General features: G+C 60.5%; 1 protein-coding gene across 3 annotated transcripts in view; it reads left to right on the top strand.

The window, feature by feature from the left end:
- The window catches only part of RNF112 (ring finger protein 112), a 30,328-nt gene extending 17,563 nt beyond the window's left edge, over positions 1-12,765 (top strand). For 2 of the 3 annotated variants that reach the window (XM_060647144.3, XM_060647147.3), the window contains exons 2-15: positions 6,708-6,924; positions 7,119-7,159; positions 7,905-8,190; positions 8,379-8,585; positions 8,674-8,802; positions 9,047-9,151; positions 9,587-9,637; positions 9,951-10,007; positions 10,088-10,162; positions 10,303-10,420; positions 10,583-10,749; positions 10,834-10,887; positions 11,025-11,099; positions 11,215-12,765. In XM_060647144.3, coding sequence (XP_060503127.1) covers positions 6,708-6,924; positions 7,119-7,159; positions 7,905-8,190; positions 8,379-8,585; positions 8,674-8,802; positions 9,047-9,151; positions 9,587-9,637; positions 9,951-10,007; positions 10,088-10,162; positions 10,303-10,420; positions 10,583-10,749; positions 10,834-10,887; positions 11,025-11,099; positions 11,215-11,685 — 2,053 coding nt within the window. In that variant the 3' untranslated portion in view covers positions 11,686-12,765. The remainder of the gene's footprint in view (positions 1-6,707; positions 6,925-7,118; positions 7,160-7,904; positions 8,191-8,378; positions 8,586-8,673; positions 8,803-9,046; positions 9,152-9,586; positions 9,638-9,950; positions 10,008-10,087; positions 10,163-10,302; positions 10,421-10,582; positions 10,750-10,833; positions 10,888-11,024; positions 11,100-11,214) is intronic. The other variant, XM_060647145.3, reaches the window with a different exon arrangement.
- Positions 12,766-12,983: the final 218 nt, after the last annotated feature.

Below are 12,983 nucleotides of genomic sequence, written 5' to 3'. Positions count from 1 at the left end.
TGAAGCATCAGTGAAGAAACTGATGTGAGTGTTGAGGAAGTCACTTAACCCCTCCAAGCCTCAGTTTCCTCTTCTGTAAAATGGGGGAAGGGTTCATTCTCACGTCAGGGGTCGTGAGGGTTAACAAGAGGTGGCTCCCGTCTCCAGGTGCCTCTTGCCCCTCCTCCCGACCCCCCAGACTGGCCCCCAGCTTCTCTCTCCTTCTGATCTTCCACACCAGCTGCCAGGGCGGGGGCCCAGATGCTCTGCTGAAAACTCTGCCCTTTTGGTTCCAGGTTTTATTTTTAGGGGACAGAGTCTAGTTTTCTTAGCCTGATAGCCAGGACCTTTCTGGCTCCTGCCAGCCCCTCCAAGCTTCTTTCCTCACTCTGTCCACATTCACATGCTAGTTGTGAGAAATAAGGCCACCGACCCAATCAGAGGAGGGACACCGACACTCGGAGCGCAGTGAAGCAAGGCTTTACTCAGCGTTCTTGCAAGAGCAGGTGTCTCATGGACAGGCACACTTGGGGCAGTTACCGCAGGCAATTTATCTCCTAGCGTGCAAGGCCCTCCCCTGACTCCTCATTGGCTGAGCACTACAGAGGTGAGTCCCTCCCCTGGTTCCTCATTGGCTGAGCACTACAGAGCTTACAGCCTTACCCGGAAGTCACCTATGCCCATGTAAGACAAAAAGTAGTCTGATTGCAACAAATGTTCATTCCTGGGGTGATGCAGAGACTTCAGTTCTTTGGTGCGTGCTCATTGCAAAGCCTGCGAAATGGAGAGGGAAGTAGAACCAGGAAGTGAAGTGTCTAAGGGTTTGGGACCCCGTTGTTGGTTGGGGGGGTTGTACATATTTCCAATAGGTTGTAAACTTAATGTTAACTAGACAGCACAGCTTTTGTTCGGCATTTCTGAAAATGAATCATCACCCTTACTTTTCACAGTTATCCACTTGGGGCCTGTTATGAGCTGAATGGTGTTCCCTCAAAATTCACATGTTGAAGTCGTAACCCCCAGTGTCTCTGAATGTGATTCTATTTGGAGACAGAGTCTTTAAATAGGTAATTGAGGTAAAATTAATTGGGGTGAGCCTTTAAAAAATTTTTTTTAAATGTTTATTTATTTCGGAGACAGAGAGAGACAGAGCATGAGTGGGGGAGGGGCAGAGAGAGAGAGAGAGACACAGAATCAGAAGCAGGTTCCAGGCTCTGAGCTGTCAGCACAGAGCCTGACGCGGGGCTCGAACTCACAAACCATGAGATCATGACCTGAGCCGAAGTTGGTCACTCAACCGACTGAACCACCCAGGCGCCCCCGGGGTGAGCCTTTAAATAGGTAATTAAGGTAAAATTCATTGGGGTGAGCCCTAATCCAATAATTTGTGCCCATATAAGAAGAGGAGACTGGGACACAGACACAGGGAAAGCCACGTGAGAACCCAGGGAGAAGGCAGCCATCTATAGGTCAAGCAGAGAGGCCTCAGAAGAAACCAGCCCTGCCCCCAAAATTCCAAACAACAAACAAACAAAAAGGGGCACCTGGGTGGCTCAGTCGGTTAAGCGTCCCAACTCTTGACTTCGGCTGTCGAGCCCCGTATCGGCACAGAGCCCGCTTGGGATCATGACCTGAGGGGAAACCAAGAGTCCAACGCCTAACAGATTGAGCCCCCCAGATGCCCCAACAGCTTGGGTTCTAAACGGAAATGGACTCAGCAATCAACAACAGCTTTGCCTAAGTCTCTGAGTTATGTCTCGTTACTTCATCAACTACTTATTTATAGCTGGGTATTTAGGATGCTTTAAAGCTTCCCCTTTAAAAGGACAAAAACAACAACAACAACAACAACCCTGTTTTTGGCCACAAGACAGATAGATGACCTCAAAACTCTGGAGCAAACTAGGAAAGCCCAGTAGACCGCAAGAAGCGTCTTTTAACCTGTGTGGCTGCAGTTGGCAAAGATCAAAGCGTGTGATGAAGCGCTGTGTCGGTAAGGACGTCCTTAGATCACATCATCCGGGTGGGAAGCGCGTCAGAGCAGGAACGTTCGCTACAGCACCGCGTGTGACAGCAAAACGTTAGTGATGCCCTTGATGTCTGTCACTAGAGGACTTGTGGGAGACTAGTTAAATATACTCAAAGGTGCCTAAAGAGAGGTAGCTGTCCAGAACCACAAGTGGTCTGCTCCGGTCCATTCAGGCGAAGTAATGGTTCAGGGACACGGATCTGATCACATGCCACCTGCTTAATATCATTTATGGTTCCCACTGTCACGCAGCGAGAGACTCTACCTGGCCCCCTACAACCTGTGCCCTGTGGACTGCGCTCTGGGTCCCCCCACCCTGCCTCTGCTCTGACTAGCCCCCTTGCGGTGCCATACCCGCACTGGCCTTTTTTGCACGTGGCCTGGAATCCCCCCCCCCCCCCCCCCCCGGTATCTTTCGCGGGGTTAACTCCCACTCATCCTACAGCGCTGAGCCTCAGTGGCCCCCAAGTCTGGGACAGGGGCTTCCCCTGGGGGCCCACAGGTCCCTGGGCTTGTGTACCAGCACTGACCGCGCTGAGGGTCAAGCTGCCTGCCTCCTTGTTTGAGCCTAGTCTTCGAGCGTCTCGGGGCAGGGACCCTGTTTGTTACCTGTAGCTCCAGCATCGGGCTCCATGCTTGCTTGGTACAGAGGAGGCATCTTCTGACCGAGAAGCAAAGGGCAGGAGAGAGAAGGCTGGGCAAAGTTCCCTGCAGGAAGTGGGAGCCAACCTGGACCCGGGTGAGAATGGTGAGGGTGTCCCAGGCAGGGGAGTGGCAGGGGTAAAAACGTGGAGGTGAGATGTTGAGAGACCCTCTGGACGCCGTAAAGCCCACGGGACTGGGTGGGCATTCGAAGGGGCGACACAGGCCTGGGAGTCAGGGAGCCTGGTTCCCCCTGCCAGGCCTGGCACGGGAAGTCTCTTCAGCTTTCTGAACGTCAGTTTCCCCATCCAAAAAATGGGGCTAATAATCACCGTGTTGTGGGAATCCACTGAGGCGGTTCGTGTGGCAACATACGAATCCTATACTGCTAAGTAAATGTTGGATTTTTTTTTTTTTATGAAAATTATTTCAGGAAGCCTGGGATCAAACTGATGATGGGGGCTTCAAAAAGGAGGCGGGGGGAGCTCAGACTTTCTTTCCTCCAGCTTCTGACGGGAAGTCCCATACGCTGGCACACAGCAGGGAGGTGCAGCCAGGTTTACGGGTCGGGGTCATGAGCAGCCACACTTGGGCCTGGCCCCTCTAGCATCTGAACTGTCTCCTGCCCATCCGTAGAGTTCTGGGACTGGCCTTGATATCGCTCTTTGCTAACTGTCCCCCTGGGACCCCAGCTCTGAACACAGATGTTGAAACTAGGCACCACTTACAAGCACGGCCATCTGTGGAGTGGGAACATGTGGCCTCCCGACTGAGCTGGCCGCAGCCTCCCCCGTGTCATCAGGGTTTCAGGCATCTGGGCTGCAGCCTGGAATTGGCCTTTCAATCCAAGGGGGTGTCTCAGGGCAAGCCCGGGGCACCTGTGATGAAAGAGGACTGACGGACACTGTCGGGGGGGGGGGGGCGTCCGCTTAGTGGCTACTTTGTTTTGTCTCCACAAAAGCAGGAATCCCACACGTGCTCGGCCTTATCTTGCTCTTTACTCAAAACTCAAAGATGCCGGCCAATATGGCAGGTGCTGCGGGAGCTGGCGCCTTCTTCCAGCTCCGTTGTCTCCGGTCTGGTTCTCGTTCCACTGCTCTCCTTCAGCTGAAGGAGGCCTGACCCCTGGGCCCAGCTGTGTGGGCCGGGGCTCTGAGGCTTGCACAAGGGGGCCCGGCACGGAGGCACCTTGGCAAAGGCCACGGTGAGAGTGAGGGCGACCACCGGGCCCACAGGGCGTGGGGAGCACCTCGGGGGCCAGGGCGAGGGCCAGGGCATGAAGGCAGCTTTGCTGGCATGGGCACCAGGGCAGCTGGGGCTTCTGCAGCACCCGCCGCACCCAGCTCACCACACCTGACAGCCCAGGGGCTGTTGGCTTGACAAGATAGTGGGCTCCTGAGCCCCGCAAGAGAGCACTGCGGGGCGGGACACGAGGGATGATGGCAAAGGGTTGGGGGCTCATGTGCCCCTGTGGGCCTTGGCCCCTGTTCCCCTTGCCTCTCGTCGCTTCGTAAGCTACACAAACTAGGCTCTTTATCTCACACCTCGGGGTCTTTGCGAGTACTGGTGTCCCTGCCAGAAATGTCTTCCCGCTCCCACAGCTTTGCCGGCCAGCTTGTGTTTGTCATTCAGGCTTAGCTTGGGCATTGCCTTGTGGAGGATGCCTTCCAGATGTCCAGATCTGCGTGAGGTGCCTTTGTTTGGTCCTCCTGCCTCACCCCTGCCTCACCCTCGTCAGATCACCCAGGACTTGTCTAATGATTTTTCTGCCTCCCCACCACTAGACTGGAAGCACCATGAAGGTTCACTAGCCTACGCCTGGGGCCAGCATGATGCCTGGTATATAGTGCTTAATCCATGTTTGCCATGTGGATGGATAAGTGCGAGAATGGATGATTGGATGGACAGACATAAAGTGGAGTGATGGCTGAAAGGATGGATGGATGGCTGGGGAGGAGGGGGGGCAGGTGGTTGCACGAGTGGATGGGTGGGTGGGGGAAGGGGAGTGGGGGAGTGAATGGATGGGGCAGGTGGGTGGGGGTGGCTGGATGGAGGGCAGGTGCACGAGTGGATGGGTGAGTGGGTAAGTGGATGGAGGAAAGCATACACGTGCGCATGCTCACAAAGGCGCATGGATGAGTATCCAGGGAATGGATGGACGAAAGAATACAGGACGTGAGTTGTGTATACGTGGGTGAATTAATAAAGGATAATGAAGGAGTGGATGCCTGACTGGGTGGGTGGATAAGTAAGTGGATAATAAACGGGTAGCTAATCAGTGCATGTATAATGGATGGCTGGAGGAACGGACAGTGAATTGGTGGGTGGATGGACGGGTGGGTGAGTGGACCCCTCACTCACCTGCCAGGCCTCGGGGACACGTTGGGGGGAGTCAGTACACAGCACATCCTGCTCAGTGATCAGGGTCTCTGGGCTCTCCCAGGAGCAGCTGCAGCAGAGACCTTCACAGGCTTCCCAGGGCAGGAGCAACCCAGAAGTCTACTAGAGACATGGTGCAGGAGGAAGAAGCTGTGGGAGAAGGCAAGGAGTGACAGACTCTTGCCTGGGCCACGGCCAGAGAGAGCTGTTTGCATCTAGGGAGGGGGACCCCGGACAGGGATGCGGGGCTGGGGAGGGAAGCCGAGGCTCAGGCTGGGGCGGGGGCGGATGGAGTTGAATTTCAGGCCCTGGAGACAGACTCGTTCATTATTCCATCCATTTGTCCATTCGTTCACCCAACAAACATCGTGGGGCTTTGCTGCCGGCCCACAGTGGGTTCGGGTCCGCCAGCTGAGCTTCTCCATCCTGGTGGGAAAGACAGGAGCGAGCCATATCTAGCCCCACCTGCTGGGGATGGTCTCCAGTGGACTTCTGGTGAATCCGTCACCCCTCCCCACCCTCGCCCCCTCCCCTCTGCACCAAGCTCCCGGGGCTTAAGAATAACTTCCTCTGGGCAAGTGGCTTTCTGCACATACTTGTGACCTCAGAGCTTAGAGGAGTGAAGGAAAGCGCCCAGGGCCGCTGGCTCATACGGGTCAGATGGGAAGTCTGATTCCAGGACTTGGGCCCCTCGGAAACCGTCACAATCAGGAGCCTGACCATGAGCTACCTGATGGCAAGATCACACCCAGTCGGGAAGGGGGAGGCGGGGAAGCTCCAGGAGGGGATGGCATCTGAGCTGGACCTGCGAGGGTCTCTCAGGAGGGATGAGGGGGAGCCCCGCCGCAGGCAAGGTGCAGAGGTGCAGAGGCAGAGAAGCGTGACAGAGGGCGGAGGCTGGAGAGGAAGTTTCAGGCCCGCAGACGCAGACCAGGTGGTTTGGATTTTGATCTGATGTTGTAGGGAGCCATGGCCGGTGCTGGAGCAGCATGGGACCCGGCTGTGTTCAGGCAGATTCTGCTGGCCGTGCACCGGGGAGTAGATGCGAGGGGCTAGAGGTGAGAGTCACACGTTTGAAGCAGGAGTCGCACGTGAAAGCTTCATGGAAGGGGAGATGCCAGGGAACACACAGCCAGTGTCAGAGAAGTCAGGGGGCCAGGAAAGCTGCCGCTTTTCACCGTTGGCACCAGTGAGATGCCCGGGGCAGGAGGGAATGCGCCGGACCACATGCAATATGCTGGCATCCCGGGGCCCCACACAGAACCGGCTGCTCAGGAAACTGTCCCTCCAGGGACCCAAGGGAGGCTCCGCGTCACTCTCCGGGGGTGCGATATCTCATCTCCCACACCTCCCCTTTGGCACACCCTGTTCAGTGGCCTGGGAAGAACCCTGGCTGGGCCAGTAGGGGCAGTGCCTGCCCACAGTTCCATCTCTGCCACGCGCCCATATGGCTTCTCTCTCTCCATCCCTCCTCCCCCTCCCTGTCCTTATCTTTCCCTTCCGTCACCATGGCGACTCACCACCTCGGCTTGCCTGCATCCCAGCCTCTGCCAGGGATTCTGAGCCCGGCTCTGTCCCTCCCTCCTCCGGAGCCCTGGTTCCCGCAGTCCTGTCTCCTCCCCCTGGGGTGAGTCCAGAGGCAGCCTCCTCTTTCCCGACTGTCACATCTATTTTCCAGCTCTGACGAGTCGCTGCCGGCTCCTCTGGGGAGACCATCCCCCACCCACCGTCCACCTGCCACTGTTCGGCCAGCCCTTAGGAGGAGAGCCATCCTCACTGCAGCTGACAGTCTCGGGGCCTCGGCTCTCAGCTTCCAGACCTCTCCCCGCTCCCAGCCCCCCATGCCGAGGTCCGCCTTGTCAATCATTTCCTTCTGTCATCGGCTTGGCAAACAGGCAAGCATTGGGTCCTGAGATCTGGGGTGCAGGGTCGGGGGATGGGGGTGGAAAGGGCCACCCGGGGACAGGGAGGGATGGGTCTTTGGAGGGGGGATGGGGGCCACTGAGACCTAGGAGGAAGACAGAAATCTGGATTCTCTTCTAGATAACGTTTTATCCCCCCCACCCCCACCCCCAATTATGTCTCCAAGGAGAGAAAACGGAGCTTCATGGGAAACAGCCGCAACAGTTGGTGAGTGGCAGGGCCACCCGGCCGGACTGCCCCAGATCCTGCTCGCTAGGCTGGTCCGGGAACCGGAGGCCTGGGGCCACCCGGCCTCCCTCCAGAGGGCTGTGCCAGGGGAGGGCCTGAAGAGGGATCTGCCAGGGTGTGGAGGGAGGGATGGAGAAAATCCGGCGGGTGCCGCACGGAGACCAAATCCAGCTCAGAATGGGAGAGCGGAAGGAATCTTCTAAGAATCGGAGCCATCTGCCCCACCGCTGGGAGGCTCCCATCCACTCCTTATGGTCCCATAGTGTAGCATATGCAGGTATCACCCCTGGGGGGTCCGGCCGAAGCCAGTAACTCCTTGAGGAAGCCCTTGCAGCAGAAGGCTGTGGGAGACGGTTTTCAGTGAGTATTCGTGCCGGGCACCGGGCAGGGCTCTGCACATGCACCAGCTCGTGCGATCGCCCCAGTGGCCCCGTGAGGCAGGGACCGCTAACCTCCCGTCTCGGACAGTCAGGGAACCGGGGCCCAGATCAGTGCGGGAGCTTGCCCATGGACACACGGTGACTCCATCCAGGCTTCTCCCTGCCGGGAGCACTGTCACCGCTGTTCTGCTGCCTCCCGCCCTGGGGTCCCAGGCTCTGGGGTGCAAGTCAGTGAGGAACGAGCAGGGCGTGGCCTCGCTGGGAGCCCCCCGCCCCCCTAAACTCCTGACCCGCCCTCCCCGCGCCCCACACACTGCTCCCGACAGCCTGCTCTGCACCCCCAGGTCTCACGCGCCGTTCCCCAAGTTGGAGCTGGGCCTGGGGTCCCGGCCCGCAGTGCCGCGGGAGCTCCCCGCCTGCTCCATCTGCCTGGAGAGGCTGTGGGAGCCCGTCTCGCTGGACTGTGGCCATGACTTCTGCGCGCGGTGCTTCAGCACACACCGCGTCCCGGGCTGCGAGCCGCCTTGCTGTCCAGAGTGCCGGAAGATCTGCAAGCAGAAGAGGGGCCTCCGGAGTCTGGGGGAGAAGATGAAGCTCCTGCCGCAGAGGCCTCTGCCCGCTGTGCTGCAGGTCCAGGGTCCCGGCCTCGGCGTGGGGAGGGGGCGTGGAGGCCCCCGGGTCTGACGGTGCTCCGTCTCCATTCTAGCATGTCAGGGCGGGGAGCGGAGTTTGGGGTTGGACACGCTCCCCGCTTGGGGCCCGGCTCCCACCGCCTGGGTGCTCAGGGAACCCTCTCCCCCCACCCCCCTTCGGCCCAGGAGACCTGCTCCGTGAGGGCCGAGCCGCTGCTGCTGGTGCGCATCAATGCCTCCGGAGGCCTCATCCTGAGGATGGGGGCCATCAACCGCTGCCTGAAGCACCCCCTGGCCAGGGACACCCCTGTCTGCCTCCTCGCTGTCCTGGGGGAGCAGCACTCAGGGAAGACCTTCCTCCTCAACCACCTGCTCCGGGGCCTGCCGGGCCTGGTGAGGGCAGGTTAGGGGTCCCCGCCCGGCTTTGGGAGGGGCGTGGGGGCTGGAGGGTCCACCTGATGCTCTCTTCTCTGCCCCACAGGAGTCAGGGGAGGGCGGCTGGCCGAGAGGAGGAGGGTCCCTGCAGGGGTTCAGGTGGGGTGCCAATAGCCTCACCAGGGGCATATGGATGTGGAGTCACCCCTTCCTGCTGGGGAAGGAGGGGAGGAAGGTGAGGGGCCCAAGGGCAGAGGAGGTGAAGATTGGATGGGGGGGGGGTGGGTATCAGGGGGAACGTGGAGGGTGGGGGGTTGGTGGGGGAGAGCAGGGACAAAGGGGAGGGGAAATGGAGAAAGAAAGTTTTGGGGACAGGGACGGGAAGACGGGGTAGGGAGAGGCAGGGTTGGGGGGAGCACATGGAAGAGCGAGGCGGGCTTGACCCCGTGGTTCAGCCCCCACCCCCACCCCCCGTGCAGGTGGCTGTGTTCCTGGTGGACACAGGGGACGCCATGAGCCCGGAGCTGAGCAGGGAAACCAGGACCAAGCTCTGTGCCCTCACCACGATGCTGAGCTCCTACCAGGTGAGGGCGCTGTGACCTGGTCATTGGCCCCATCAGCCCGGCTCCAGCTCAGGAATCTCTCCAGACTGGACATCTCAGCCCCGTCCAGCCCTGGGAGTGCTAGGGATGGTTACCCTGATCTCATAGACTTCCGTGTCCAGGGTCCCCACAGACTCTGGGGTTGCCCCTGCAAGGGAGGGTTGCCCCCGGTCAGTGAAGGTGGGAACATGGCTTGTTCTAAAAGGAAGTCAACAGCCGCTGGGAGCAGCTGAAGGTCAGCAGGACCTTCCACCCCCTCGAGGCCAGTCCAGGCCCTGCAGGCTGTGCAGACTCCCAGGCAGGTGTCTCCCAGGTCCCGGCCTCACAGTCGGCCTGCGAGCTCCTTCCTCCCCGGGGTCTTCCCAGTATCTCTTTGCCTTTGCAGACCCCCTTCCATCTTGTTCTCCTTGGTTCCAGATCCTCAACACCGACCCGGAGCTGAAGGATACGGACCTGGAATATCTGGAGGTGAGGAGACATTTGGTCTTGGGGTGCCACCCTGTCCCTGTCCTGACCGTAAGGCCAGGGGACTGGATCAGCCACAATCAGAGAGGTGCCTTCCATTTCTGGCCGAGGAGTTCATGCAAGACCCGGAGCTGGGCTGGGGGGGGGGGGGGGGGCGGTCAAGGGCAGAGGGTGACGTGTGGGATGCCTGGTTGGGAGAGGCAGGGGAGTCCCAGAGCCGGGAGCTGGGGGGCGCGGGTTCCCCAGTGTGCCCAGAGGGGAGGGGGCCACAGTCCTTGCAGTGGCCCAGCCATGACCCTCGGTGCCTCACCCCCAGATGTTTGTGCACGTGGCCGAGGTGATGGGCAGGCATTATGGGATGGTGCCGATCCAGGTGAGACACCCATGTCCGGACACGTCACCCCAGACTCTAACACCCCACAGCTGCTGGTGTCAGGACCCCTTCTCTTCCAGCACCTGGATCTCTTAGTCCGGGACTCATCCCACCCCAACAAGGCAGGGCTGGGGCGCGTGGGTGACGTCATCCAGGTGAGGGGTGCAGAGGGCCGGGATGAAGGTGGCAGTGGGGGAGCTGGGCAGGAGGTGAGGGGAGCTGGGGAGGGCGCCTGCAGGGAGCTAAGAACAGGAGCGTGGCCCCTAGCTCACAGGTCTCCCCTCTGCGCTCTCAGAAAGCCTCCAGCAAATACCCCAAGGTTCAGGAGCTGCTCCGAGGGAGGCGAGCCCGCTGCTACCTCCTGCCTGCTCCCGAGAGGCGGTGGGCCAGCAAAGACCACGGAAGCCCAGGCGGTGAGCGTCCCCGGGAGCAAGGCCTCCCCTGCCTGCCCTCCTCTGGATGACCCCCCCCCCCCTTGCCCTAGCGAGCCTCTCCCTGCCTCTGACACCCTTTCTCCTCCCAAAGCCCGGTCCTGCTCAGCCCCCGGTCCTCAGCATGAGGAATCTCTTCTTCAGACACAGATGACGATGTCCGCCACCTCTGTGCCTACGTCGCCGATGTGCTGAGTGCGGCCCCCCAGCACGCCAAGAGCCGCTGCCAGGGGTACTGGAGCGAGGGCCGCCCCGCGGCCAGGGGAGACAGACGCCTGCTCACCGGGCAGCAGTTAGCTCAGGAAATCAAGGTGGGCCAGCCCCCAGCCCCAGGCCCCGGAGAAACCGCCCAGCGCCCCTTGCCCTCCCTGACCCCTCCCGTGATGTCTCTACAGAACCTCTCAGGCTGGATGGGGAGGACGGGGCCCGGGTTCGCCTCCCCGGACGAGGTAGGGGCCCCTACCCCCCCCCCCCAACCCCGGGGAAGGGTCTGGGGGGCCGGGCGGGGGCGGGGCCGTGGGCCCCGGGATGGAGCGACGGGCGCGGGTGGCCGAGGAGACAGGCAGCCTGGCTTTGCCGTGGACAGATGGCCGCCCAGCTGCACGACCTGAGGACGGTGGAAGCTGCCAAGAAGGAGTTTGAGGAGTACGTGCGGCAGCAGGTGAGCCAGCCTCGAGCGGGGGGCGGCGCCTCGGGCGGCGGGGACCACCCCCCGCCTCCCCGGGACAGGGCTCCGGGGCGGAAGGTCAGTGCGCCTTCCTTCCTCCCCACCACAGGACGTGGCCACCAAGCGCATATTCTCTGCGCTCCGGGTACTGCCCGACACCATGCGGACCCTCCTCGCCACCCAGAAAGATGCCATCCTGGCCCGCCACGGGGCGGCCCTGCTGTGCAAGGGCAGAGAGCAGACCCTGGAGGCCCTGGAGGCCGAGCTGCAGGCCGAGGCCAAGGTCTTCATGGACTCTTACACCATGCGCTTCTGTGGCCACCTGGCCGCCGTCGGGGGCGCCGTGGGCGCCGGGCTCATGGGCCTGGCGGGCGGCGTGGTGGGCGCCGGCATGGCCGCGGCGGCGCTGGCCGCGGAGGCCGGGATGGTGGCGGCCGGCGCGGCGGTGGGGGCTACGGGGGCTGCGGTGGTCGGGGGTGGCGTGGGCGCCGGGCTGGCTGCCACCGTGGGCTGCATGGAGAAGGAGGAGGACGAGAGGGTGCAGGAAGGGGACCGAGAGCCCCTACTGCAGGAAGAATAACGGGCCCAGGAGACCCAAGGGAGGAAGAGGTGCCTGGTGGGAGGGCAGGAGGTGCCGGAGGGGAGGGCTTGGGGGCAGTGTGGAGAGCACGGCGAGCCGCACCGCCCTGCTCCAATGCCCAGTGTCCGGGTGGCTGGCTGAGCTGGACAATCCAGGTGGCTCCAGGATCCTGGGGAGGCCGCCTGGGGCCAGGAGGCAGTGTCTGGGGACAGTGGATAGAGGATAGGGCCCGTTCCTGGTTGCAGACCACTGCTAACCTGCCTGTGGTTCCCGGACCAACTTGACCCCAGGGTTTCCCACCCAGAGTGAGGCTCCACTGGCCTCCCTGTCCTGGCTTATTCTCCTGATGACCCTGAATTGTAGGAAGGCTGAGCAGGCACCATTCTGGAAGTCTCCCTTGGGTGGAGAGGATCTGTCCCTTCACAGATGGGAGAAGCCGCGGGGTCGGGTGACGTTGGTGCTCAGGACCAGGGAGCACTAATGAGGGGCTGGGGGAGAGAGAGAAGGAGCGGCCACTGGGCAGAACCAAAGAGTCCAGTGTGGCGGACAGCGACCTAATCCCCAGAGTGGAGACACTTTGCTCTGATGACTTTTCCCAGAGCTGCCCCCAGGAGGATAATGGTGGCCTCCCTGACCCTCCGCAGCCCCAGGGAGTCCACATATGCACTTTGAATGGGGGTCCCTGTAGATCTTCCCTCATGGGTGTGTCCTTTGTTGAGCAAGCTCAGACAGCAGAGTGCCCAAGTTCTTTCTGGAATGCTGTCCCAGCAATGGGTTAGATGCCAAAGAAAAATGCCAGTAATTGCATTCTGAGCTAAATCGGACAGCCCTCGTGAGTCTATGAAAGTCCTGCAAGGGACAGCAAAGGGAAGAACACATTCCATCCCGAACACGAACACGCCCTTTTTCTGGAGCCCATGTCTGCAGGAGACCTGGGTGCAACCCCCCACAGGAACCCAGAGGGCCCAGCGTCCTTCCATGGGACAGAAAAGTCCTGCTGGAAGACTTCTAGGCTATTAAGCTGTAAAGTATTCATGGGCGCCTTATATGAAAAATAAACTGTGTGTGCTTGAGTGTCAATTTCCCAGTAAATTATTGAAACAATACTCGAATTCAGCCCCCAAAGGGCTTTGGGGCACAGGGGCGGGGGAGGTAAACCAAGGCATTCCATGGTGGGGACCTGTGGACAGGGAGACCAAGACTGAAATTCAGGAGATCTGGGACCTGAGTGTCCAACACCCCACTTGGGGGTTGCTCAGGCCAAAGGCCAAGGGCACAGCCACCTTCCACTAAGACTT

Source organism: Panthera onca, chromosome E1, assembly GCF_046562875.1.
Source record: "Panthera onca isolate mPanOnc1 chromosome E1, mPanOnc1 haplotype 2, whole genome shotgun sequence".
NCBI classification, from domain to species: domain Eukaryota; kingdom Metazoa; phylum Chordata; class Mammalia; order Carnivora; family Felidae; genus Panthera; species Panthera onca.
Note: the sequence above shows the minus strand (reverse complement) of the source record. Positions and strands in the feature narration are given on the sequence as shown.